The following is a 26391-nucleotide window of genomic DNA, read 5'->3' as shown; positions in this document are numbered from 1 at the left end:
GCCCCCAGGTGGTGATGGTAGGTAACAATACATCCGACACGCTGATCCTTAACACTGGGGCCCCTCAGGGGTGACGCTCAGTCCCCTCCTGTACCCCCTGTTCACTCATGACTGCACGGCCAGGCACGACTCCAACACCATCATTAAGTTTGCGGATGACACAACAGCAGTAGGTCTGATCAACAGCAACGACGAGACAGCATATAGTGAGGAGGTCAGAGACCTGGTCGTGTGGTGCCAGGACAACAACCTCTCCCTCAACGTGATCAAGACTAAGGAGATGATTGTGGACTACAGGAAAAAGAGGACCGAGCACGCCTCCATTCTCATCGACGGGGCTGTAGTGGAGCAGGTTGAGAGCTTCAAGTTCCTTGGTGTCCACATCACCAACAAACTAACATGGTCCAAGCATACCAAGACAGTCGTGAAGAGGGCACGACAACCTATTCCCCCTCAGGAGACTGAAAAGATTTGGCGTTGATTAGAGAATTATGTTCTCCAGTTACATATCCCAATTTAATTATATTACTCTGTCTGCAGACCAGAATTTGTAAGATCCTGGTTAAAAGAAACAGCTAAATAGTCAAAAAGGTTTATTCACGGGAACGTTCTCCCGTCAATACAAAACAATTCATTTTATACTGACTTCTCACGCCCACACATACACACAAACATACACACACACAAACATACACACACACATGTCCTGCTACGCACACACTGTCTGTCTCACTACCCAGCCGACAGAGATAGTGACCTTGTCCTTGAGACGTACTCTCCGTTTGTCACGTCCTGACCTTACTTCCTTTTTAATGTCTTTATTTTGGTTTGGTCAGGGCGTGAGTTGGGGTGGGCATTCTACGTGTTTTTTCTATGTTTTCTATTTCTATGTGTTTGGCCTGGTATGGTTCCCAATCGGAGGCAGCTGTCAATTGTTGTCTCTGATTGAGAACCATACTTAGGGAGCCTTTTCCCACCTGTGTTTTGTGGGTAATTATTTTTCCGTGTGTGTTTGTGTGCACCTGGGTTGCGTCACGCTCTTTGCTGTTTACCTGTTTGTTTTTTGGTTATTTTGGTTTCACTTTCATTAAAAGATGTGGAACTACATGCATGCTGCGCCTTTGGTCGATTTATGACAGGGAGTTTGAGGATAGCGAGCGTGACACCGTTCTCTCCCAAATCTCTAGTCAGGTTGGCACCAAGCTCAGACAGTCTGTGTTTAAAATACCATAAAGACATTGTTTTACCCTAATTCTGACTAGGACTACACATTTATTGATTATGATTTTATACATTCTAATCAACTCCATACAATTATATGTTTCAGGGCAGAATATTCTAATCATTCAATTAACAGACCATTCTCAACTATCAGGCATGGGTCCTCAAATCCTCAAAAGGTTCTACAGCTGCACCATCGAGAGCATCCTGCCTGGTTGCATCACTGCCTGTTATGGCAATTGCTAGGCCTCCAACCGCAAGGCACAACAGAGGGTAGTGCGTACGGCCCAGTACATCACTGGGGCCAAGCTTCCTGCCATCCAGGACCTCTATAACAGGCGGTGTCAGAGGAAGGCCCTAAACATTGTCAGACACCAGCCACCCTAGACTGTTCTCTCTGCTACCGCACGACAGGCGGTACCGGAGTGCCAAATCTAGGTCCAAGAGGCTTCTAAACAGCTTCTACCCCCAAGCCATAAGACTCCTGAACATCTAATCAAATGGCTACCCAGACTACTTGCATTGCCCCCCCACCCTCTTTTACACTGCTGCTGCTTTCTGTTATTATCTATGCATTGTCACTTGTGTGTATATAGTACCTCAATTACATCGACACCGGTGCCCCTGCACATTGACTGTACCCGCACCCTCCTCGCTATTGTTATTTTACTGCTGCTCTTTAATTATTTGTTACTTTATTTCTTATTTCTTTAGGTATTTTTCTTAACTGCACTGTTGGTTAAGGGCTTGTAAGTATGCATTTCACTGTAAGGTCTGTTGTATTCGGCGCATAAGACAAATACAATTTGATTTAATTTCAGTGGTTGACTGTTTCTTTAAATTAGGGTCTCTTTTTTTAAGGTATGGCTTTATGGGGGAAAGGTGCAGGTAAGGGGAAATTGCCTTGTGGCCTTTTAGTGTTTGACTGACTCAGTTTTTAGAGAATATATTTACAGTATCATGATTTGAAATTGAATTCAAGTTTAGGTAGTTATTCCCTTGAACCAAAACCTGTTTTTGTTTGTGTATTTCACTGTGTCACCCTGTGTACTCTTTGACCAGGCTTTCAAGATAGTCTGAGGTTTTGACTAATGGTGAAGGAGAAAATAATACAACACTTTGACTTTATTTATCCACTCAACCCAAACTTTAAGAACCTGCATGTCTGTTTGGCATAGCTCCCCATGCGTTTGTTTAACCCTGGAGTGGTGTAGGTTCTGCTAAACGTATTTCTCTACTGCCTCACAGACCTTCCACTTTATGTGAACTTTTGACCTCGAGCTTCATGTACATGAGGAAGCAGAGTCAACTATAGACGTATCTCAGGTAGGATATGATAGGAACAGGAGGTCAAGCAGTAGAACATGTGAGGTGCCGGTACTCAGCTCCAGTGAGCTCCTGCCCAAGTCAGGCACTGCAGATGATACAGGTATGATGACGGGAATTCGCATGACGATACTGGCATTCAGTAGATTTGTTCTTCGCATGTGTTATCACCAGTATCTGTCTCGGCGCTCTTGCTCGGGCACAGATCGACGTCCGTGCGATGAGCATGCGACCAAACCAATCTGTGGGAACACCAGACAACTGGCTATCATGCATACTGAATGTGCACAGTAGAACACGGGGCTATACCATCTGCACCACAGTATTCTAAAAACCGAATGTTCTTCCTGCCTTATCGTCACAGTAGCTATTCTGTGTGAGACCTAATGGTAGTAGCATGTTATTGTTACCATGTTTAGCCTATTGTCCTTTTCATTGTTATTCACTGTTATCATTGTATATTTTATTCATTACAATGTATACCATTCAATGCAGTTGTAGTGATGCTTTGGCAACATTAGCTCAATGTTTGTCATGCCAATAAAGCCATTTTGAATCTGAAAATAAATGTCTAATGGGAAGTCTTGTAAATGAATGAACTATTCCCCCCAAAAACTAAAACACACAGTTGGTGGAGAAACATACTTTTCCAAATAAAACCAAAACTACATTTATCTCTTTCGTTAGTCAATGGATGACTAAAATCGATTTGGACTTTAGATTTTATTCATTCAAAAGCACACATTCTTGCTGAATTTCTGAAAATGCTTCAATATGTTCCTTTCTTCCATGTTTTTGATTTTATTTTCTCTGAAATTGTTGACCAACTATCATTTAAAAAGCAGGGGAGAAGACAGTTTTCTTCCAAAGTTCTCAAGTCTGCTACATCCTTCTGTGGCTATCAGAGTAAATCCAGAATAAACTGTACTTCGTTTGAGTAAATTCCTTTGCTGTCTGTAGAAAGATTCTACTACTGACATACATCTAAAGCTACTGGCAGTGGTGGAAAAAGTACTCAGTTGTCATACTTGAGTAGATGTAAAGATACTTTAATAGAAAATGACTCCGGTAAAAGGGAGTCACACAGTAAAATACTACTTGAGCAAAAGTTAAAATATTTGGTTTAAAATATACATACGTATCAAAAGTAAATGTACTTTTTTTCAAAAGAAAAAGTAAAAACTATTTCAAATGTCTTATATTAAGCAAACCAGACAGCACCATTTTTATTTTTTATTGGCGGATATCCAGAGGGATGCTCAGACATAATTTACAATGAAGCATTTGTGTTTAGAGAGTCAGATCAAAGGCAGTATAGATGACCAGGGGATGTTCTCTTGATAAGTGTGCGAATTGGACCGTTTTCCTGTCAAAATGTAATGATAACTTTTGGGTGTCAGGGAAAATGGATGATGTAAAAAAGTACATTATTTTCTTTAGGAATGTAGTAAAGTAAAAATTGGCAAAAATATAAATCGTATAGTACAGATACCCAAAACAACTACTTAAATGGGACTTTCAAGTATTTTTACTTAAGTTCTTTACACTACCGGATAGCAGGACAACACCAGATAATAGTAATATATCATTATGTGATGCCATGAGTAGAATAATAGAATATTCCATGTTTTTGATCATACCCTCACATTAACAATGCTGTTCAAACAAAAGCTAACAATGTATGGAAAATGACTTGTGTCCCACAATAGGGGACTAAACACAAGCTTTTATATGGTCCTGTGGGGTATGAACTGGTATTAGCTTTAACTGTTTTTGTACGGCTGTGCCTCCTTCTCCTAGGTGCAGTTGGATGCCACGTAAAACCCATTGCTATTGTATAGGCAAGACTTAACACAGGAAGGCAGGCAGGCCAGAGGATGCCTAAACCTTATGTACTATAGTAAAAGTCACGTGTGACTAGGGGTATATAAGATGACAGCAGTGTACTGTATGTGTACTGGTATAATTCATTATAAAGTAATGGATTTGGTCTATAAATAATATTGTTAAATACAGAGATGCCAGTCACATCACTGTGATTCCCAAGTGGAAACAGTGACTCATTAATCCGTGAACAAATATTTCAGAAAATAACCCAGATCATTTGAATGGGCTGAAACTATTTTTGCATCTCAGCTGTGGGAATTTCAGCTTTGTCACTCTGGTTAGAGACCGAAAACCACCTCATCCTGTCCAGACAACTGGAAATAAACATATCAAACCTCTTCTTGCTCTTGGGACAATGGCGAGGGGGAGATGGGAAACCTGTTACATCAGTACAACAGAGAAAGGAGTGCAGGTGCCTTCACAGGGCGGGGCCTAGCTGATGGCAGATGACGTGACCTTGCCTTTGCTTTCTACCATTCCACATCCCCATAGACTGTTCTTGAAGGGTTGAGTGAGCATCAAAATCAACAATATTCCAAAAGTACCTGGAGAACTATTTGCCATACATTTTCAGCCTTATCATCATTTGAGCTCATTGAACTTGAACTTGATTTAATCAAAGACTGCCTACTAGAAAGAGGAGAGTTAGTCTACCAAGAGGTTTGGCAACGCTGGAGTGTAATCAAGAGAAGTTGAAGAAATATTTGTGATCGTCCATTTGTTGCCTTGTCATCATTTGAGATTATTTCACCACCTGCATACTTGGAAGAGGAGAAAAGCCTATTGTGACGTAAGTAGACCTTTTTTCTCAGTTACTTAAATGATTGATTTCTCACTGTCTATTTTGTTAAGTCTTTTTCAGACACTTAAACCATTGATGTTTCATTATAAAGCAATGGGAGATTGATTCAATTGTTTAGTCAGTACTACTTGTAAACAACATCTTCATTTACTTCCTTGTCTACATTTTATGAGTTGCAAATTTACACAGACACAGGGCTACAAGATTTCTCCAACATCAAATGACTGAGTGCCTTTCACATTTTGGGCCAGGTCACATTTTTGTTGTTGTTGACTTCAAACATCTGCCTCCGTGTTTTCCCACAGATTTAAATACTTCAGAGGCAGCACTATCAAATTGCTTTCAAACAACTGGATCCATCTTTTTTTCTATAGATCTCAGTACATTTAAAAAAGGTGCCACCAGCAGACCATTCAAGATGGATAAGTTCCGTATGATGTTCCAGTTCCTCCAAGTCAATCAGGAGTCCTTTATGAATGGCATCTGTGGTATCATGGCCCTAGCTAGTGCCCAGTTCTACTCAGCCTTTCGAGTTTAGCTGCCCTTGTATCCCGGAGTACAACTATGCCTACGGGATTGGACTGCTGGTTATCCCACCTATATGGTTCTTCCTACTAGGGTTTGTGTTGAATAACAATGTTTCGATGTTAGCTGAGGAGTGGAAAAGACCGACAGGGAAGAGGGTGAAGGATCCGACGATCCTTCGTTACATGTTCGTTTCGATCACGCAGCGGTCCTTGGTCGCACCCATGGTGTGGATATCTGTGACTCTTATGGACGGGAAGAGCTTCCTGTGTGCGTTCTGCGTCAACTTGGACATTCGTCAGTTTGGGAATTCTACCCTCATTGAGGGAATGACGGAAGTGGAAATTGTTAAATTGTTAGTGAAGATTCCATGCAAGAATATCTTTGATCAGCCCGAGGTGATATCGAGAGAAGCGGCATCGAGATATATCAAGTGTATATCCCAGGTAAGTTGTCGTTGGTAGTTTCCATATTCACCTAGTTCACATTTAGGTGCAGACAATCTCTTTCAAAATAACTGTTGTGTTCAATCCATTGTACATCAGTTGTCCAACCTAAGTGTAAACCGGGCCATTGGTTCAAAGTAAGTTTGTTGTAGTGGTAAAGCAAGGTCTTTGTTTACATATTATCATCACGTGTTTCCCTGTAGGCGTTTGGCTGGGTATTCCTGCTGCTGATGACCTTAGCAGCCTTCATGATACGAGCCATCCGACCCTGCTTCACCCAAGCTGCCTTCCTCAAGACCAAATACTGGTCTCACTACGGCGACATCGAACGCAAGCTCTGACGAGACGTAGCTCTGACGAGACGATAGCGACGACGATGATGATGATGACAAGAAGAAGAGCGACGAGGACAAGCTTCTCGGGATCCGCGACCAGGACGATATGAATAAAGTTCTGTGGAATTGGCACACGTGTAAGCCGCCTCTGGCACTGAGGAAGGAACAGCCGGATGGAGAATCCCATGAAGGGCTCATACCAAATGGAGACGTCCATGGAGTCAGCGGAGGACCAAATGGATATGCTAACAGTCACGCTCCTGATTTGCCTAAGAGGGAATGGGAGGTATACTACAGCAAAGTTTGAACATTTCAAAAGAGGAAAAAGCACCACTCACTGTAGCATGGGATATTAAGCACTGATTGACTATTTAGACTGATAAGACTGATTGTCCTTGAAGATTTAGACTGTGGTTTAAAGATAGAATTGAAGTCCTTTTTGTGGTGTGATTATTTATCGTAATTCATATTTTGATGGAGGGCTTAGTTGGAAATGTTTCCTGGCATCTAACATCAAACACTCCCACATTGGCACTTTTGTTGTTCCTTGGTTTCAGGATGGTTAACTGTATTTTTTGTTAAAGTACCCAAAGGGGGAACCTTACTTGAGTTTTTGTACATAATGTGTCAGATATGTCATGATGTACAGTCTGTTTGTTGTTATTACTGCTCTGTGTAGACTTTTGAAAAATTCTTTATCAATTAAACCAAACATCAAATGGCTCCTTGTAGACTCAACATACATTCATCACTTTTTTATTCATCCTAGCTTACATAAAAAGCATAATTCTGAGATCAAACCCCCCCAAAAATGTGTTTCTAAGATTTTATGTAGTTTTCCTACCAGGAAATACAGTAGAAGTCAGAAGTTTACATACACCTCAGCCAAATACATTTAAACTCAGTTTTTCACAATTCCTGACATTTAATCTGAGTAAAGATTCCCTGTCTTAGGTCAGTTATGATCACCACTTTATTTTAAGAATGTGACATGTCAGAATAATAGTAGAGATAATGATTTATTTCAGCTTTTATTTATTTCATCACATTCCTAGTGGGTCAGAAGTTTACATACACTCAATTAGTGTTTGGTAGCATTGCCTTTAAATTGTTTAACTTGGGTCAAACGTTTTGGGTAGCCTTCCACAAGCTTCCCACAATAAGTTGGGTGAATTTTGTCCCATTCCTCCTGACAGAGCTGGTGTAACTGACTCAGGTTTGTAGGTCTCCTTGCTTGAACACACTTTTTCAGTTCTGCCCACAAATTTTCTATAGGATTGAGGTCAGGGCTTTGTGATGGCCACTCCAAAACCTTGACTTTGTTGTCCTTAAGCCATTTTGCCTAAACTTTGGAAGTATGCTTCGGGTCAATGTCCATTTGGAAGACCCATTTGCGACCAAGCTTTAACTTCCTGACTGATGTCTTTAGATGTTGCCTCAATATATCCACATAATTTTCCTCCTCATGATGCCATCCATTTTGTGAAGTACACCAGTCCCTCCTGCAGCAAAGCACCGCCACAACATGATGCTGCCACCCGAGTGCTTCACTGTTGGGATGGTGTTCTTCGGCTTGCAAGCCTCCCCCTTTTCCAAACATAACGATGGTCATTATGGCCAAACAGCTCCATTTTTGTTTCATCAGACCAGATGACGTTTCTCCAAAAAGTACGATCTTTGTCCTCATGTGCAGTTGCAAAGCGTAGTCTGGCTTTTTGATGGCGGTTTTGGAGCAGTGGCTTCTTCCTTGCAGACCGGCCTTTCAGGTTATGTCGGTATAGGACTCGTTTTACTGTGGATATAGATACTTTTGTACCTGTTTCCTCCAGCATCGTCACAAGGTCCTTTGCTGTTGTTCTGGGATTGATTTGCACTTTTCGCACCAAAGTACGTTCATCTCTAGGAGACAGAACGCGTCTTCTTCCTGAGCGGTATGACGGCTGTGTGGTCCCATGGTGTTTATACTTGCGTACTATTGTTTGTACAGATGAACGTGGTATCTTCAGGTGTTTGGAAATTGCTCCCAAGGATGAACCAGATTTGTGGTGGTCCACAATTTTTTTCCTGAGGTCTTGGCTGAATTCTTTTGATTTCCCCATGATGTCAAGCAAATATGCATTGAGTTTGAAGGTAGGCCTTGAAATACATCCACAGGTACACCTCCAATTGACTCAAATGATGACAATTAGCCTATCAGAAGCTTCTAAAGCTATGACATCATTTTCTGGAATTTTCCAAGCTGTTTAAAGGCACAGTCAACTTAGTGTATGTAAACTTATGACCCACTGGAATTGTGATACAGTGAATTGTAAGTGAAATAGTTTGTCTGTAACAATAGTTGGAACATTTACTTGTGTCATGCACAAAGTAGATGTCCTAACCGACTTGACAAAACTATAGTTTGCAAACAAGACATTTGTAGAGTGGTTGAAAAACGAGTTTTAACTTCTTGCGTCGAGCCATCCCGGATCCGGGATCGTGAATACAGCCTCAAGTTCATTACCATAACGCAACGTTAACTATTCATGAAAATCGCAAATGAAATGAAATTAACATGCTAGCTCTCAAGCTTAGCCTTTTGTTAACAACACTGTCATCTCAGATGTTCAAAATATGCTTCTCAACCATAGCAAAACAAGCATTTGTGTAACAGCTAGCGCAGCTAGCGTAGCATTTAGCGTTAGCATCACCAGGCAACATTTTCACAAAAACCAGAAAATCATTCAAATAAAATCATTTACCTTTGAAGAACTTCAGATGTTTTCAATGAGGAGACTCAGTTAGAGAGCAAATGCTCAGTTTTTCCTGAAAGATTATTTGTTTAGGAGAAATCACTCCGTTTGTTGTGTCACGTTTGGCTACCAAAAAACCCAGAAAAATCAGTCATCAAAACGCCAAACTTTTTTCCAAATTAACTCCATAATATCGACTGAAACATGGTAAACGTTGTTTAGAATCAATCCTCAAGGTGTTTTTCACATATCTCTTCATGATATATCTTTCGTTGAAAGCCTCCTCTCAATCACTGGATGACTGCGTGCAGCTTGTAGATTACGCACCAATTTAGACAAAGGACACCGGGCGGACCCCTGGTAAATGTAGTCTCTTATGGCCAATCTTCCAATGATATGCCTACAAATACGTCACAATGCTGCAGACACCTTGGAGAAACGATAGAAAGGGCAGGCTCATTCCCGGCGCATTCACAGCCAAATAAGGAGACAATGGAAAACAGAGCCTCAAAATTTCTGCCCATTTCCTGGTTGAAGTTTCATCTTGGTTTCGCCTGTAGCATGAGTTCTGTGGCACTCACAGATAATATCTTTGCAGTTTTGGAAACGTTAGAGTGTTTTCTTTCCAAAGCTGCCAATTATATGCATAGTCGAGCATCTTTTCGTGACAAAATATTGCGCTTAAAACGGGCACATTTTTTTATCCATAAATTAAAAGAGCGCCCCCTATATCCAAGAAGTTAATGACTCCAACATAAGTGTATGTACATTTCCGACTTCAACTGTATGAATGCAGCATTGGTGTGATCAACTTGGCTATGAGAGGTTCCACGACAAAGATATTGTAATTCAAAAACCAATGAGACTTCGAGCCAGAATTATCCTGTTGGGTGCGTCTCATGCTTGTGGAATCAACTTTTGTCTTCCTTAAAAGCATTGTTGTTTCTTTGCTAAACCCTTTGTAGAATACCAAACAAAGAGTGTGAAGGTGAACGGAAAGGCTCTGGAGCAACGAACCGCCCTTGCTGTCTCTGCCTGGCCGGTTCCCCTCTCTCCACTGGGATTCTCTGACTCTAACCCTATTACAGGGGCTGAGTCACTGGCTTACTGGTGCTCTTTTATGCCATCCCTAGGAGGGGTGCGTCACTCGAGTGGGTTGAGTCACTGACGTGATCTTCCTGTCCGGTTTGGCGCCCCCCCTTGGGTTGTGCCGTGGCGGAGATCTTTGTGGGCTATACTCGGCCTTGTCTCAAGATGGCAAGTTGGTGGTTGAAGATATCCCTCTAGTGGTGTGGGGGCTGTGCTTTGGAAAAGTGGGTGGGGTTATATCCTTCCTGTTTGGCCCTGTCCGGGAGTATCATCGGATGGGGCCACAGTGTGTCCTGACCCCTCCTGTCTCAGCCTCCAGTATTTATGCTGCAGTAGTTTATGTGTCGGGGGGATAGGGTCAGTTTGTTATATCTGGAGTACTTCTCAAATCAAATCAAATCCAATTTTATTTGTCACATACACATGGTTTGCAGATGTTAATGCGAGTGCAGCGAAATGCTTGTGCTTCTAGTTCCGACAATGCAGTAATAACCAACAAGTAATCTGACTAACAATTCCAAAACTACTGTCTTATACACACAAGTGTAGGGGGATAAAGAATATGTACATAAAGATACAGTGCCTTGCGAAAGTATTCGGCCCCCTTGAACTTTGCGACCTTTTGCCACATTTCAGGCTTCAAACATAAAGATATAAAACTGTATTTTTTTGTGAAGAATCAACAACAAGTGGGACACAATCATGAAGTGGAACGACATTTATTGGATATTTCAAACTTTTTTAACAAATCAAAAACTGAAAAATTGGGCGTGCAAAATTATTCAGCCCCTTTACTTTCAGTGCAGCAAACTCTCTCCAGAAGTTCAGTGAGGATCTCTGAATGATCCAATGTTGACCTAAATGACTAATGATGATAAATACAATCCACCTGTGTGTAATCAAGTCTCCGTATAAATGCACCTGCACTGTGATAGTCTCAGAGAACCGTTAAAAGCGCAGAGAGCATCATGAAGAACAAGGAACACACCAGGCAGGTCCGAGATACTGTTGTGAAGAAGTTTAAAGCCGGATTTGGATACAAAAAGATTTCCCAAGCTTTAAACATCCCAAGGAGCACTGTGCAAGCGATAATATTGAAATGGAAGGAGTATCAGACCACTGCAAATCTACCAAGACCTGGCCGTCCCTCGAAACTTTCAGCTCATACAAGGAGAAGACTGATCAGAGATGCAGCCAAGAGGCCCATGATCACTCTGGATGAACTGCAGAGATCTACAGCTGAGGTGGGAGACTCTGTCCATAGGACAACAATCAGTCGTATATTGCACAAATCTGGCCTTTATGGAAGAGTGGCAAGAAGAAAGCCATTTCTTAAAGATATCCATAAAAAGTGTTGTTTAAAGTTTGCCACAAGCCACCTGGGAGACACACCAAACATGTGGAAGAAGGTGCTCTGGTCAGATGAAACCAAAATTGAACTTTTTGGCAACAATGCAAAACGCTATGTTTGGCGTAAAAGCAACACAGTTCATCACCCTTAACACACCATCCCCACTGTCAAACATGGTGGTGGCAGCATCATGGTTTGGGCCTGCTTTTCTTCAGCAGGGACAGGGAAGATGGTTCAAATTGATGGGAAGATGGATGGAGCCAAATACAGGACCATTCTGGAAGAAAACCTGATGGAGTCTGCAAAAGACCTGAGACTGGGACGGAGATTTGTCTTCCAACAAGACAATGATCCAAAACATAAAGCAAAATCTACAATGGAATGGTTCAAAAATAAACATATCCAGGTGTTAGAATGACCAAGTCAAAGTCCAGACCTGAATCCAATCGAGAATCTGTGGAAAGAACTGAAAACTGCTGTTCACAAATGCTCTCCATCCAACCTCACTGAGCTCGAGCTGTTTTGCAAGGAGGAATGGGAAAAAATGTCAGTCTCTCGATGTGCAAAACTGATAGAGACATACCCCAAGCGACTTACAGCTGTAATCGCAGCAAAAGGTGGTGCTACAAAGTATTAACTTAAGGGGGCTGAATAATTTTGCACGCCCAATTTTTAAGTTTTTGATTTGTTAAAAAAGTTTGAAATATCCAATAAATGTCGTTCCACTTCATGATTGTGTCCCACTTGTTGTTGATTCTTCACAAAAAAATACAGTTTTATATCTTTATGTTTGAAGCCTGAAATGTGGCAAAAGGTCGCAAAGTTCAAGGGGGCTGAATACTTTCGCAAGGCACTGTATATGAATGAGTGATGGTACAGAGCGGCATAGGCAAGATACAGTAGATGGTATCGAGGACAGTATATACATATCAGATGAGTATGTAAACAAAGTGGCATAGTTAAAGTGGCTAGTGATACATATATTACATAAATATGCAGTAGATGATATAGAGTACAGTATATACGTATACATATGAGATGAATAATGTAGGGTATGCAAATATTATATTAGGGAGCATTGTTTAAAGTGGCTAGTGATATATTTTACATCATTTCCCATCAATTCCCATTATTAAAGTGGCTGGAGTTGAGTCAGTGTGTTGTCAGCAGCCACTCAATGTTAGTGGTGGCTGTTTAACAGTCTGATGGCCTTGAGATAGAAGCTGTTTTTCAGTCTCTCAGTCCCAGCTTTGATGCACCTGTACTGACCTCGCCTTCTGGATGATAGCGGGGTGAACAGGCAGTGGCTCGGGTGGTTGTTGTCCTTGATGATCTTTATGGCCTTCCTGTAACATCGGGTGGTGTAGGTGTCCTGGAGGGCAGGTAGTTTGCCCCCGGTGATGCGTTGTGCAGACCTCAATACCCTCTGGAGAGCCTTACGGTTGTGGGCGGAGCAGTTGCCGTACCAGGCGGTGATACAGCCTGCCAGGATGCTCTCGATTGTGCATCTGTAGAAGTTTGTGAGTGCTTTTGGTGACAAGCCGAATTTCTTCAGCCTCCTGAGGTTGAAGAGGCGCTGCTGCGCCTTCTTCACGATGCTGTCCATGTGGGTGGACCAATTCAGTTTGTCTGTGATGTATATGCCGAGGAACTTAAAACTTGCTACCCTCTCCACTACTGTTCCATTGATGTGGATAGGGGGGTGTTCCCTCTGCTGTTTCCTGAAGTCCACAATCATCTCCTTAGTTTTGTTGACATTGAGTGTGAGGTTATTTTCCTGACACCACACTCCGAGGGCCCTCACCTCCTCCCTGTAGGCCGTCTGGTCGTTGTTGGTAATCAAGCCTACCACTGTTGTGTCGTCCGCAAATTTGATGATTGAGTTGGAGGCGTGCGTGGCCACGCAGTCGTGGGTGAACAGGGAGTACAGGAGAGGGCTCAGAACGCACCCTTGTGGGGCCCCAGTGTTGAGGATCAGCGGGGTGGAGATGTTGTTGCCTACCCTCACCACCTGGGGGCGGCCCGTCAGGAAGTCCAGTACCCAGTTGCACAGGGAGGGGTCGAGACCCAGGGTCTCGAGCTTGATGACGAGCTTGGAGGGTACTATGGTGTTAAATGCCGAGCTGTAGTCGATGAACAGCATTCTCACATAGGTATTCCTCTTGTCCAGGTGGGTTAGGGCAGTGTGCAGTGTGGTTGTGATTGCATCGTCTGTGGACCTATTTTGGCGGTAAGCAAATTGGAGTGGGTCTAGGGTGTCAGGTAGGGTGGAGTAGAAATGGTCCTTGACTAGTCTCTCAAAGCACTTCATGATGACGGAAGTGAGTGCTACGGGGTGGTAGTCGTTTAGCTCAGTTACCTTAGCTTTCTTGGGAACAGGAACAATGGTGGCCCTCTTGAAGCATGTGGGAACAGCAGACTGGGATAGGGATTGATTGAATATGTCCGTAAACACACCAGCCAGCTGGTCTGCGCATGCTCTGAGGGCGCGGCTGGGGATGCCGTCTGGGCCTGCAGCCTTGCGAGGGTTAACACGTTTAAATGTTTTACTCACCTCGGCTGCAGTGAAGGAGAGGCTGCATGTTTTGGTTGCAGGCCGTGTCAGTGGCACTGTATTGTCCTCAAAGCGGGCAAAAAAGTTATTTAGTCTGCCTGGGAGCAAGACATCCTGGTCCGTGACAGGGCTGGTTTTCTTTTTGTAATCCGTGATTGACTGTAGACCCTGCCACATACCTCGTGTCTGAGCCGTTGAATTGAGATTATACTTTGTCTCTATACTGACACTTAGCTTGTTTGATTGCCTTGCGAGGGAATAGCTACACTGTTTGTATTCGGTCATATTTCCGGTCACCTTGCCCTGATTAAAAGCAGTGGTTCGCGCTTTCAGTTTCACGCGAATGCTGCCATCAATCCACGGTTTCTGGTTTGGGAATGTTTTAATCGTTGCTATGGGAACGACATCTTCAACGCACGTTCTAATGAACTCGCACACCGAATCAGCGTATTCGTCAATGTTGTTGTCTGACGCAATACGAAACATATTCCAGTCCACGTGATGGAAGCAGTCTTGGAGTGTGGAATCAGATTGGTCCGACCAGCGTTGAACAGACCTCAGCGTGGGAGCTTCTTGTTTTAGTTTCTGTCTGTAGGCAGGGATCAACAAAATGGAGTCGTGGTCAGCTTTTCCGAAAGGGGGGCGGGGCAGGGCCTTATATGCTTCGCGGAAGTTAGAATAGCAGTGATCCAAGGTTTTGCCAGCCCTGGTTGCGCAATCGATATGCTGATACAATTTAGGGAGTCTTGTTTTCAGATTAGCCTTGTTAAAATCCCCAGCTACAATGAATGCAGCCTCAGGATGTATGGATTCCAGTTTGCAAAGAGTCAAATAAAGTTAGTTCAGAGCCATCAATGTGTCTGCTTGGGGGGGAATATATACGGCTGTGATTATAATCGAAGAGAATTCCCTTGGTAGATAATGCGGTCGACATTTGATTGTGAGGAATTCTAAATCAGGTGAACAGAAGGACTTGAGTTCCTGCATGCTTTTGTGACCACACCACGTCTCATTAGCCATAAGGCATACGCCCCCGCCCCTCTTCTTACCAGAAAGATGTTTGTTTCTGTCGGTGCGATGCGTGGAGAAACCAGCTGGCTGCACCGACTCCGATAGCGTCTCTCCAGTGAGCCATGTTTCCGTGAAGCAAAGAACGTTACAGTCTCTGATGTCCCTCTGGAATGCTACCCATGCTCGGATTTCATCAACCTTGTTGTCAAGAGACTGGACATTGGCGAGAAGTATACTGGGGAGTGGTGCACGATGAGCCCGTCTCCGGAGTCTGACCAGAAGACCGCTACGTTTCCCTCTTTTACGAAGTCGTTTTTTTGGGTCGCCGGCTGGGATCCATTCCGTTGTCCTGGGTGAAAGGCAGAACACAGGATCCGCTTCGCGAAAGTCATATTCTTGGTCGTACTGATGGTGAGTTGACGCTGCTCTTATATTCAGTAGTTCTTCTTGACTGTATGTAATGAAACCTAAGATGACCTGGGGTACTAATGTAAGAAATAACACGTAAAAAAAAAAAAAATGCATAGTTTCCTAGGAACGCAAAGCGAGGCGGCCATCTCTGTCGGCGCCGGAAGTACATATGTCTTATGTACTTATGTGTCCTTTGTGAATTTAAGTATGCTCTCTCTAATTCTCTCTTTCTCTCTTTCTTTCTCTCTCTCGGAGGACCTGAGCCCTAGGACCATGCCTCAGGACTACCTGGCATAATGACTCCTTGCTGTCCCCAGTCCACCTGGCCGTGCTGCTGCTCCAGTTTCAACTGTTCTGCCTGCAGCTATGGAACCCTGACCTGTTCACCGGATGTGCTACCTGTCCCAGACCTGCTGTTTTCAACTCTCTAGAGACAGCAGGAGCGGTAGAGATACTCTTAATGATCAGCTATGAAAAGCCAACTGACATTTACTCCTGAGGTGCTGATTTGCTGCACCCTCGACAACTATTGTGATTATTATTATTTGACCATGCTGGTCATTTATGAACATTTGAACATCTTGGCCATGTTCTGTTATAATCTCCACCCGGCACAGCCAGAAGAGGACTGGCCACCCCTCATAGCCTGGTTCCTCTCTAGGTTTCTTCCTAAGTTTTGGCCTTTCTAGGGAGTTTTTCCTAGCCACCGTGCTTCTGCACCTGCATTGCTTGCTGTTTGGGGTTTTAGGCTGGGTTTCTGTACAGCACTTTGAGATATCAGCTGATGTAAGAAGGGCTATATAAATACATTTGATTTGATTTGATTTTGATCAGAATGCCCTGAATGCTGGCTTGAAAGCTTCCATGAGTAGTACGGTTTGTATTAGTTTGCATTTTGCAAACAATCAATGATTTAAACTTCTTTTCATACTCTAATGCTGACCGATAGTGTTAGATTGTTGTTCTGGAATGTTCTTTGACACACTCAAAATGAACTTTTATTGATTGTCACAATTCTGTAAAAAACAGAATTTACAAATTGAAGAACATCTGTCAACTGTAACCCAGATACTAAAACATCAGCATACTGTATGTAATTCCATATGGTATTTACAGTTGTGACTCAATTAAGAATTCCAAGCCTTCTCTCAACCATGACAAGTGTCCTCATGACATGATAATCCATCTCACTCAGTCATTGCATGTAAACTGGACACACACACACACACACACACACACACACACACACACACACACACACACACACACACACACACACACACACACACACACACACACACACACACACACACACACACACACACACACACACACACACACACACACACACACACAAACACATCCGGCCATAACAATTTACATGATGGGATAGAAAATAGAAACAGTGTCAGGATTTGCTTCTCTCTTTCGTTTCATCCTATCCCCAAGCTTTCAGGTAAAGAAAGTGCTTTTTAATCAGTCAGGTAGCCTTTTGGCAATCAATGTTTACTTCACTTTAACTGTCACAAAGCTTTTAAAATAACATTTCTTAAAATGTCATTTATTTAATTACATATGCATGGCGATAGATGACATTTATCCTCATATATCAGTGAGTTGTTGACGGTTTGACATAACACTGCTCTCCTATAGCATACCACTAGAGGGTAGAAAAACTACAAATACCAAATCTAACCCCCCAAAGCTGCTTGTCAACACCATTGAGGTATAAAAGAATGGTCAACACCCTGCTCATTTTTAAATCACAGGACACCAGATACAAGCATTTTGCTGCACCTACAATAACATCTGCTAAACACGTGTAGTTGACCAATGAAATTTGATTTGAGGATGTTAATGGAGCCTAGGGCATCCTTATAAATCAAAAATGTCCATATCGACTGAACATCTTCATCTTGTTTTGTACTACACTCTCGTGGAAGCGTTGAACAGAGTAGCTGATTTGGTTCTGAGAGCAGAGATTCATCTTGGACCGACAGACAATACAGCTGTGCTGGATAATGATGATGTCATAATTATAGGATGATGAGAATGTAATGAATCCCCCGGAACCCGCGGAAGCCTCTACTTCCTCCTCATAGCAGCTCGTCCCAGATCAGTTTGGGCTGTATAGCCAACTGTTATGAGCATAGGGCTTAGCTAAATAGCAGATCTGGGAACAGGGTATCCTCCCACACACTGGTCATTTTCATTAGTAAGAAAACAACAGTTTCTCATTAGATAGGTTCAGGGAGTCACTCCCTCCCTGGTATGCTATGGGAGAGCAGGGTATCGTCAGACAAGGCCACAGTGTTCCCCAATGTGCGGGGGAGTTAGGGTCAGTCTGTCCTATCTGGGGTATTTCTCATGTCTTATCTGGTGTCCTGTGTGATCTTAAGTATGCTTCCTCGAATTCTCCCATCTTTCTCTCTCTCTCTCTCTCTTCTTCTCCCTTCCCAGAGGACCTGAGCCCTAGGACCAGACCATGCCTCAGCACTACTTGGCCTGAGGACTCCTGGCTGTCCACCCCCTAGTCCACCTGGTCATGTTGCTGATCCATTTTCTGCTGTTCTGCCTGAGGCTATCGAACTCTGACCTGTTCAGCGGACATGATACCTTATCTTGGATCTTCTGTTTTGACCCTCTCTCTCTCTCTATACTGCACCTGCAATCTCGACCTCTGAATGCTCAGCTATGAAAAGCCAACTGACATTTACTCTTGAGATGTTGACCTGTTGCACCCTCTATAACCATTGTGAATATAATTTGACGTTGCTGTTCATCTATTAAACTTTTACAACATCTTGAAGAACAATCTGGCTATAATGGCCATGTACTCTTATAATCTCCACCTGGCACAGCCAGAAGAAGAGTGGTCACCACTCAGAACCTGGTTTCCCTCGAGGTTCCTGCCTTTCTAGTGAGTTTTTCCTAGCCACCGGGCTTCTACATCTGCATTGCTTGCTCTTTGGGGTTTTAAGCTGAGTTTCTGTATAATCACTTTGTGACATCTGCTGATGTAAAAATGGTTTTCTAGAAAAGAAATATGACAGAAAAACACATGTTTTTGGAACACTGCACGTGATCACGTTGTCACGTGTAGTTTCATGTTGTCATATGTTAACACATTAACTTCACATAAGATCACATGATAACATGAAAACGTGTTTTTGGAATAACTCACATGTGAAATGAATCTCTTTTTTCCTCCATAAGGGCTGTTTTAGTCTGTTTTCTTCCGTTTGGTGCCAAATGAACATGGCCCAGGGAACCTTCACATGTGAAATTAATTAGTTTTTTTCCCCCATAAGGGCTGTTTTAGTCTGTTTTCTTCTGTTTGGTGCCTAATGAACATGGCCCAGGGAACCAGGGTGCCAGGAAAGCATATATCCTCCTTCCTAGCTCCCTACCCTACAGCCCAAATCCTGCAGCTGTTGTCTCTGAGGCCTGTTGGCCTGTTGGCCTGGCAGGACTGACGTGTGGGGGTGGAAGGATGGATGTCTCCGAGGCCTGTTGGCCTGTTGGCCTGGCAGGACTGACGTGTGGGGGTGGAAGGATGGATGTCTCTGAGGCCTGTTGGCCTGGCAGGACTGACGTGTGGGGGTGGAAGGATGGATGTCTCTGAGGCCTGTTGGCCTGGCAGGACTGGTGTGTGTGGGTGGAAGGATGGATGTCTCTGAGGCCTGTTGGTCTGGCAGGACTGACGTGTGGGGGTGGAAGGATGGATGTCTCTGAGGCCTGTTGGTCTGGCAGGACTGACGTGTGTGGGTGGAAGGATGGATGTCTCTGAGGCCTGTTGGCCTGCTGGTCTGGCAGGACTGACGTGTGTGGGTGGAAGGATGGATGTCTCTGAGGCCTGTTGGCCTGGCAGGACTGATGTGTAGGGGTGGAAGGATGGATGTCTCTGGCCATCTTTCACTCTCTAGTATTTGTCTTTCTTTCTGCTTTCTCTTGATCTCCCTTTCTCTGTATTTCCCTCTCTCCCTCCAACTCGGCTCCTGTCTCTCTACCAACATGATAGCAACACGTTTATATATAGACTATAGATCAAGAGAAACAAAACTGGAAAATAATCTGGGCTTTGACTGATAGAGCTAGCTTCCCAATCCCCCTATGTGCGTTGGCTGTGGTAGCCATGTTGGTTTTGTTGCCCAGTGATAGTTTTGTTGTTTTGAATAAAAGGGCTGGCTGCTGGCCTTTCCCTCACCCTGCCTGGCTTTGCATTGCTGGGTTGCAACGTACATATAGCACATAATTAATGAGCAACTGGGATGTTGTTTGGTGCACATGTCACTGACTGGGCCCTCCCTGTCTTTCCTGCAAGACTCCAACACACACAGAGGAAGAAACTCACAACCCTCACACTGTCTCCAGTCGTCTCATTCGTCTATGTCTAAGCCCCTCTGCCTACCCTTCTGCCTATGCCTGTTTTCATCTCTCCCAGGGAGAGAGGGAGAGAGACAGGGATTGGAGGACGGAGGGAGAGGGGGAGGGTCCAAAGGAGAGGGAGGGGGGAGGGAAACGAGAGTTGCGAGGCAAAGGACTGGTCACATGACCAACAGCCAGAGCTCTGTTTACAAACCAAAGAGAGAGAGAGAGAGAGAGAGACCCTTGTATTGAATTGAGAGAGGCAGAGGCAGAAATATAGGAACAGCAGGAGCAATAGCAGAAGCAGCAGAGGAGGATCGAGGCAGATTTCTAGACCACCATTATGGATTGAGACGAAGAGGGAACCCTGCCACCATGACCAGGCCAGCTGGAGGTGGGAGACTGTCTTTATCTCAACATTTTTCTCAATCGAAGCAGCAGATGGTTAGAGGCAGAGTAGGAACTTCCCCCTCCTAAATACACACACAGACATGTACACGTACACACTAGCAAAATACCCCAGCTAGAAGACTGTTCTTTGTGTTTTGGGGGAATCCTGTTTTTTCCTGCTGTGAAGAGTACGCTCTACCCCCCTAGTAGATCAGAGCCCTGAAGGAGTAGAGGAAGAGGAGGAGAAGGAGAAGAGAGGGCAGACAGAGTGGATACGGCTTGTGAAAATCCCTCTGTTCAGGAGGATTTGGAGGGGGACAAAGCAGGGACTAATACCTCCCACACTGGAATAAGAGCAGGGACTCTGTCGTTTGGAATGGTTTTCTGTCACTGTGATGAACTGGATAGTTGTTTACCGGATTACAATTTATGGGGCTGTTTTTCTCCTGAATGCAAGTTGTTTTGATTGGGAGGAAAGGAAATGTGTGTTGTTTTGATTGGGAGGAAAGGAAATGTGTGTTGTTTTGATTGGGAGGAAAGGAAATGTGTGTTGTTTTGATTGGGAGGAAAGGAAATGTGTGTTGTTTTGATTGAGAGGAAAGGAATTGTGTGTTGTTTTGATTGGGAGGAAAGGAAATGTGTGTAGTTTTGCTCAGTGTCAAGAGCAGATTTCACCACTTCAACAGTGGACATTGACATGAGGTAAGAGCCATGTGACTAAACTGATTTCTTCGTCTCTCTCTGACAGTCATTACTTGGACGTCAATGTCAAGAGAGGAGAAGGAGCACACACGAGGACTGCAGCACTCCCAATCCCACATCTCCCAATCCTAACCCTCGGGAGCTAATCCAGATTTGGGAATGTCGCGTATGGATTGCTGAGTGGCCAAAACCGCACAGCCAGAATCTGCACAATCTTCTTCTCAGAATTCTGATCATCTTCATGGTTTTGTTTTTGGACGATCCACCACGACCTCAAACCACCCCAGCGACTCGTTTGTCTTCTTTTAGCCCCAGTTTAGAGACTGATTTTGGGCTTCCGGGCGTCGGGGTAACCCTGGTAGTTTGGCCCTCACACAGGTCCAGCCTTCTCCTGACAGGGCCTGGATTTACTGCTGCAGTCCTGGGAGTCAGGTTTCATGCAACCATTCCAATGGTGTAACGGTGAGTGTTTTCCCCCAACCTTCTGCCAAGTCAATGTAACGCAGTCTGTAGCTTACACAGCCTGTGTGTTCCACTATAACTCTCCCCCCTCCCTTCAGCTCTTTACTTACTGCTAACAGGGCTTCTGTAATTGATATGCTTGAGAAATGACGAAATTGAATGTGGGTTCAGTTGGGTTTTGTTGAAAGGGTGAAACGGCACTCAAAATAATTCAATTTTCCAGGATGATGTTTAGTTAGTTATAAAAAAAAGTATTTAGTCAGCCACCAATTGTGCAAGTTCTCCCACTTAAAAAGATGAGAGGCCTGTAATTTTCATCATAGGTACACTTCAACTATGACAGACAAAATGAGAAAAAAAAATCCAGAAAATCACATTGTAGGATTTTTTATGAATTTATTTGCAAATTATGGTGGAAAATAGGTACTTGGTCACCTACAAACAAGCAAGATTTCTGGCTCTCACAGACCTGTAATTTCTGACTAAATACTTTTTTGCCCCACTGTATATAGGCTACATAGCAACCATCATGTAACTGTAACTAACGGTACGACTAGAGGTTGTTTAGCTATTCAATACCTAGCCGGTCTCTGCATATGGTCCATTCTACATCTGAGAAAATAAACTGTCTATGTAACCATGTTTCAATTCTAAGACCCCCTACTTCCATTCACCTCTCCCTTAACCCCAATGTCAAATGAATGACCCCATCCCCCCCACTGTGCTCAAGCTGTACCCGTTCTATCACTCCAAATGAAGTGACACGGCCATGGCCGTTAAAACAGACTGGCAAAGAGAGGGGGGTAAGGGGGCATCTCGTCCGTGGTGAGGCAAATTCACAAGAACAGAACACATGGGGCATATGGGTGGAAGTGGTGCTTCCTGGTTACCATTGTCTTGCCAAATGGTGCCTCAGTCCCTAGAGTGTTGTGTGTCTGTTCATGAAAAGGCTAGCTAAAGGCCCCAACCAACCCCCACCCATGACACACACACACACAACCCACAGGCCAGCCACCTAGTCTGTGAAGGGGAGTCTGTGGAACAGATGGCCCACCGACCGAAGTGGAGCCACCGTACTCCATGTTGGTTTAGTTCACTGCCAATTACGTGCCTCGGCTCCAGTCAGAGCAGAGCAATACAGAGCAGTACGGGTGGGATGGGAGCCAAATACCAGGCAGTCACTTCCCCCTCCCTCCCCACCAAATATTGACCTTGTCGTTTGGATTGTCAATACAAGGCTTACTAGGCTTTCTAACATGAAGCCCTAGATAGTAAAACACATGTCGGTGGCTCTTGTGTCCTACATGGAGGGTATAATGGAGATGTCTAAGGGAGGAATACCATACAATAAGCAATGCAGTTATAACGAGAGCCCTATATTTAGACTGAAATATATTAGTCCAAATCTAAATATGTCTCTAGTTATAACACCTACGTGAGAAGTGAACCAGCGAGAGATTCTGCGTTCCATTTTAGTGTCTCTCCTGTTTTAAGAGGTGTGTAAACAAGAAGCTGTGAGCCGTTTGCATGTGGGGGATATGTCCCCGGCTCCTCTGTTTTGAGAGGGGAAAACATATTAGTATTTATAACACTTTCATTATATGGTAAGTGAGGTCAGCTGTGACATGTTTTCGTTCATGTCCCTCTGTTGTTTTGACAACCTCTTTCATGACAACAAGCTGTGTGCAACTATATATTTTTCTTCTCAGGATGCCTGTGGTTTAGGTCTCCAGCACTTTGAGAAGTACTGTGGACATAGCAAGATGGATACCACTTACCACCTGCCACTCAATGTCTACGTGATAGTGCTGGGCATCGGCCTGTTCGTCTTCATGCTCAGCCTCATCTTCTGCTGCTACCTCTTCAGGTATGTAGGGTCATCACTAGCTGGAACAGCCACAAAGTGATAAACCCTGCCTATTTCTACAATTTAACATCTGAATTTAACCATACTGCTAAACTTATGCCTAACCCTAACCTTAAATTAAGACCAAAAAGCACCTTTTGTACGTTATCCCCCACCCCAAATAAGAAATGTTATGAATTCCAATTCACACAATATGTTTCAAATTTGTAAATCAAATCAAAGTTTATTTGTCAACTTAAGTGCTTCCCGGACTCCATCTTTAAACACGGCAATTTTGTATTTGTCTCTTTGTAGGTTGAAACAGCAAGGGACGAGGGAGCAGTTCAGCTACAATGAGGTAGGCCTTTCTCTACACGAGCACATGTAGCACTGGGGTCTGACCAGGGTTCAACTACTATTACAGTATTTCACACTGTTGTCGTCAGCGTGCGTTGAAACAACGCCCACTACTCTTTATAGTTAACCTTCCATTACATCAACCTTGGATTTGTACCAATACCTGTGTGTGTGTGTCAAGTAGCTTATAGCTCCCTCTAACACCCCAAATAAAACTGCTGTACAAACTGCTCTTTTGTTCTCAATAGGTGGTTCTTAAAGGGGCAGGCAAGAAGCTGAGCCTTCTAGGAGTAAGTTGTGTTATTATGTGTGACATTTTTTTATTTCAATATGCAGATCGTTTGGAAAATAATGTAACATTTTCTGACCCATTTCCGTGTGGGCGATGCAATGCCTTTCATTTAACCTGGTGTTGAGTGTTTGAACTCAGATGATGTATTTAACTTCGAGCTAAGGGCGGGTTGACTCGATCATTGTTCTTGTAAATGTGACCACACACACTAACACAATTTTATCTTCTTGCCCTTAAAGCAAACGTGTGCAGTATGTTTGGAAGAGTTTCGGACCAGAGATGAGCTAGCCGTGTGTCCGTGTTCGCACGCATTTCACAAGAAGTGAGTGAACCGTCAGGCTCACCTTATAGTCAGAGCTTACAAAATGTCAACACGTCTGTGGTCATAATGACGTTCAAGAGGCAGCTGAATCTAACATGATTACATCATAAATCCTTCTGGTTCCATCCCCCCTTTCCTTGAAGTTAACATCCTTGTCAGATCAATGATTAGCTCTTGGAAAAAAGGAATGAAGAACAGACAGAATAAATGGATGCATCTCGATAATATTTTCAGTCTATTTTGTGTGTCCCATCCAGGTGCCTGCTGAAGTGGCTGGAGATCCGTAGCGTGTGCCCCATGTGTAATAAACCCATCCTCAGGCTCCACCCAGACCCCACACAGGGAACTGAGGGGCCCCAGGACCCAGAGGAGGTGTGAAGGACCCTCAGGGGCCACCACGACCGCCATACGCACCTGTACGCATTTACATGGAATTGATGGTCATTTTATGGACATCACACAGAGTCGATTGTATTCTTAAAGTGGCTTCCATGGTGTTAGTCTTTGACTGAGCATTAATCCATATGGCTGGGGTTTGGGTACTGTATATGGATGTTGATTACACCCGTCCAGGCCTTTCAGATCGTCAAGAAAGTCAACGATGACCGAGGTGGCAGGGCGCAAGAGTGTGTTTCAGGATCAGGCCCTACTAGTTTAGCAATGGAACCTAAAAACAACATGATAACTCTAACCTTGAGGGATGTGGTGTTTGGAATTTGGCCATACTAGCATGCCAATGGGGCTTCCCACAAGAAATGAAGGGTAGGGTATCGGGTGCAGCAGGTCAGTTTAGCAGTGGAGCTTCATAAAGCTGCTGTCTAGCCTCCCCCTTTAGATCAGTGAGAATGAGTAAAGGCTATACGGACACTCCTGACCCAAATATTAATTTTGCAGGTCAGCAGCGTACTAATAGTATCTCCAGTGAGAATGAGAGGAAAGTGACATAGGAACGGGAGCCACTTTAGAATACCGAGTTCTCCCCGTCATTGGACGATGCCTGGTACAACACTGCCAGAAACAGCCAATCACAAACAACACGTCTGGCATTCTGAGAAGGTCATTGGTCGAGTATCAGGATTGATGTAAATGGATACCTCTCATACCTCAGGGGTGTTACAATACAAGCCAGCACAAACATGCCATTCAATACCATGTGCCACACACAGAACATGTCCAATACTGCCAACTCCAACCAAGGCAACACTATACTGAGGTAGTCAAAACATTGGTCACGTTCCAGGCCGACTACATTGCAGTTGCGCCACACGCAGGAACAAATGGTTCTATGCCACATCATAGACTGCGCAGTCGTATGCTAGGTTAGCTGATATGTGAAACACTTATCCAGGCGTGGAGATCTGGCAAGCGACTGCAATGTCGTCGGTCTGGAACGCAGCCATTGAGATCTGGCAAGCGACTGCAATGTCGTCGGTCTGGAACGCAGCCATTGAGATCTGGCAAGCGACTGCAATGTAGTTGGTCTGGAACGCAGCCATTGAGATCTGGCAAGCGACTGCAATGTAGTTGGTCTGGAACGCAGCCATTGAGATCTGGCAAGCGACTGCAATGTAGTTGGTCTAGAACGAGGCCAAAGGCTGGAATCACAAAACCAGTCCAATACCAACATCACAGCAGCTCTCTGATGTACAGAACTATATATCCAGGATTGTGTCTGAAATGGCACCCTATTCCTTACACAGTGCACTACCTTTGACCAAAACCCTATGCAGGCCCTGGTCAAAAGTAGTGTACTATATAGGGAATAGGGTACCATTTGACACAAACCAGGTCCATAACCTCGAAGACTGATAGACAGCTAGTCTTGCCTGTATGTATGTATGTATGTATGTACGTAACGTTGTGACCCCTCCCATCTTGTAATTTTGTATCGTTTGTCGCTTTTAAATAAAATATGTATCCTCTCTGTGGTGCATCTTCTGTGGATGATTAGTAGATGGCATA

At 43.9% G+C, this 26391-nt stretch overlaps 1 protein-coding gene and 1 pseudogene across 1 annotated transcript; both read left to right on the top strand.

Moving 5' to 3' along the window:
- The first annotated feature begins 5654 nt into the window (after positions 1-5654).
- Positions 5655-7256, top strand: LOC109878438 (calcium homeostasis modulator protein 1-like; annotated as a pseudogene).
- A 12979-nt stretch (positions 7257-20235) lies between these two features.
- LOC109878437 (RING finger protein 122-like) lies at positions 20236-26353 on the top strand. Its single transcript, XM_031831672.1, has 7 exons — positions 20236-20452; positions 21197-21612; positions 23322-23479; positions 23774-23816; positions 24064-24105; positions 24347-24429; positions 24687-26353. Exons 3-7 carry the CDS (start codon positions 23376-23378, stop codon positions 24805-24807), a joined length of 393 nt encoding a protein of 130 aa, XP_031687532.1. The 5' UTR covers positions 20236-20452; positions 21197-21612; positions 23322-23375; the 3' UTR covers positions 24808-26353.
- Positions 26354-26391: the final 38 nt, after the last annotated feature.

This window comes from Oncorhynchus kisutch, linkage group LG1, assembly GCF_002021735.2.
Source record: "Oncorhynchus kisutch isolate 150728-3 linkage group LG1, Okis_V2, whole genome shotgun sequence".
NCBI classification, from domain to species: domain Eukaryota; kingdom Metazoa; phylum Chordata; class Actinopteri; order Salmoniformes; family Salmonidae; genus Oncorhynchus; species Oncorhynchus kisutch.
Note: the sequence above shows the minus strand (reverse complement) of the source record. Positions and strands in the feature narration are given on the sequence as shown.

Coding starts and splice junctions, on each gene's coding strand:
- LOC109878437 (XM_031831672.1), top strand. CDS start 23,376: ATGGATACCACTTACCACCTGCCACTCAATGTCTACGTGATAGTGCTG. Junction 23,817..24,063: donor AGCAGTTCAGCTACAATGAG/GTAGGCCTTTCT, acceptor TGTTCTCAATAG/GTGGTTCTTAAAGGGGCAGG. Junction 24,430..24,686: donor TCGCACGCATTTCACAAGAA/GTGAGTGAACCG, acceptor TGTCCCATCCAG/GTGCCTGCTGAAGTGGCTGG.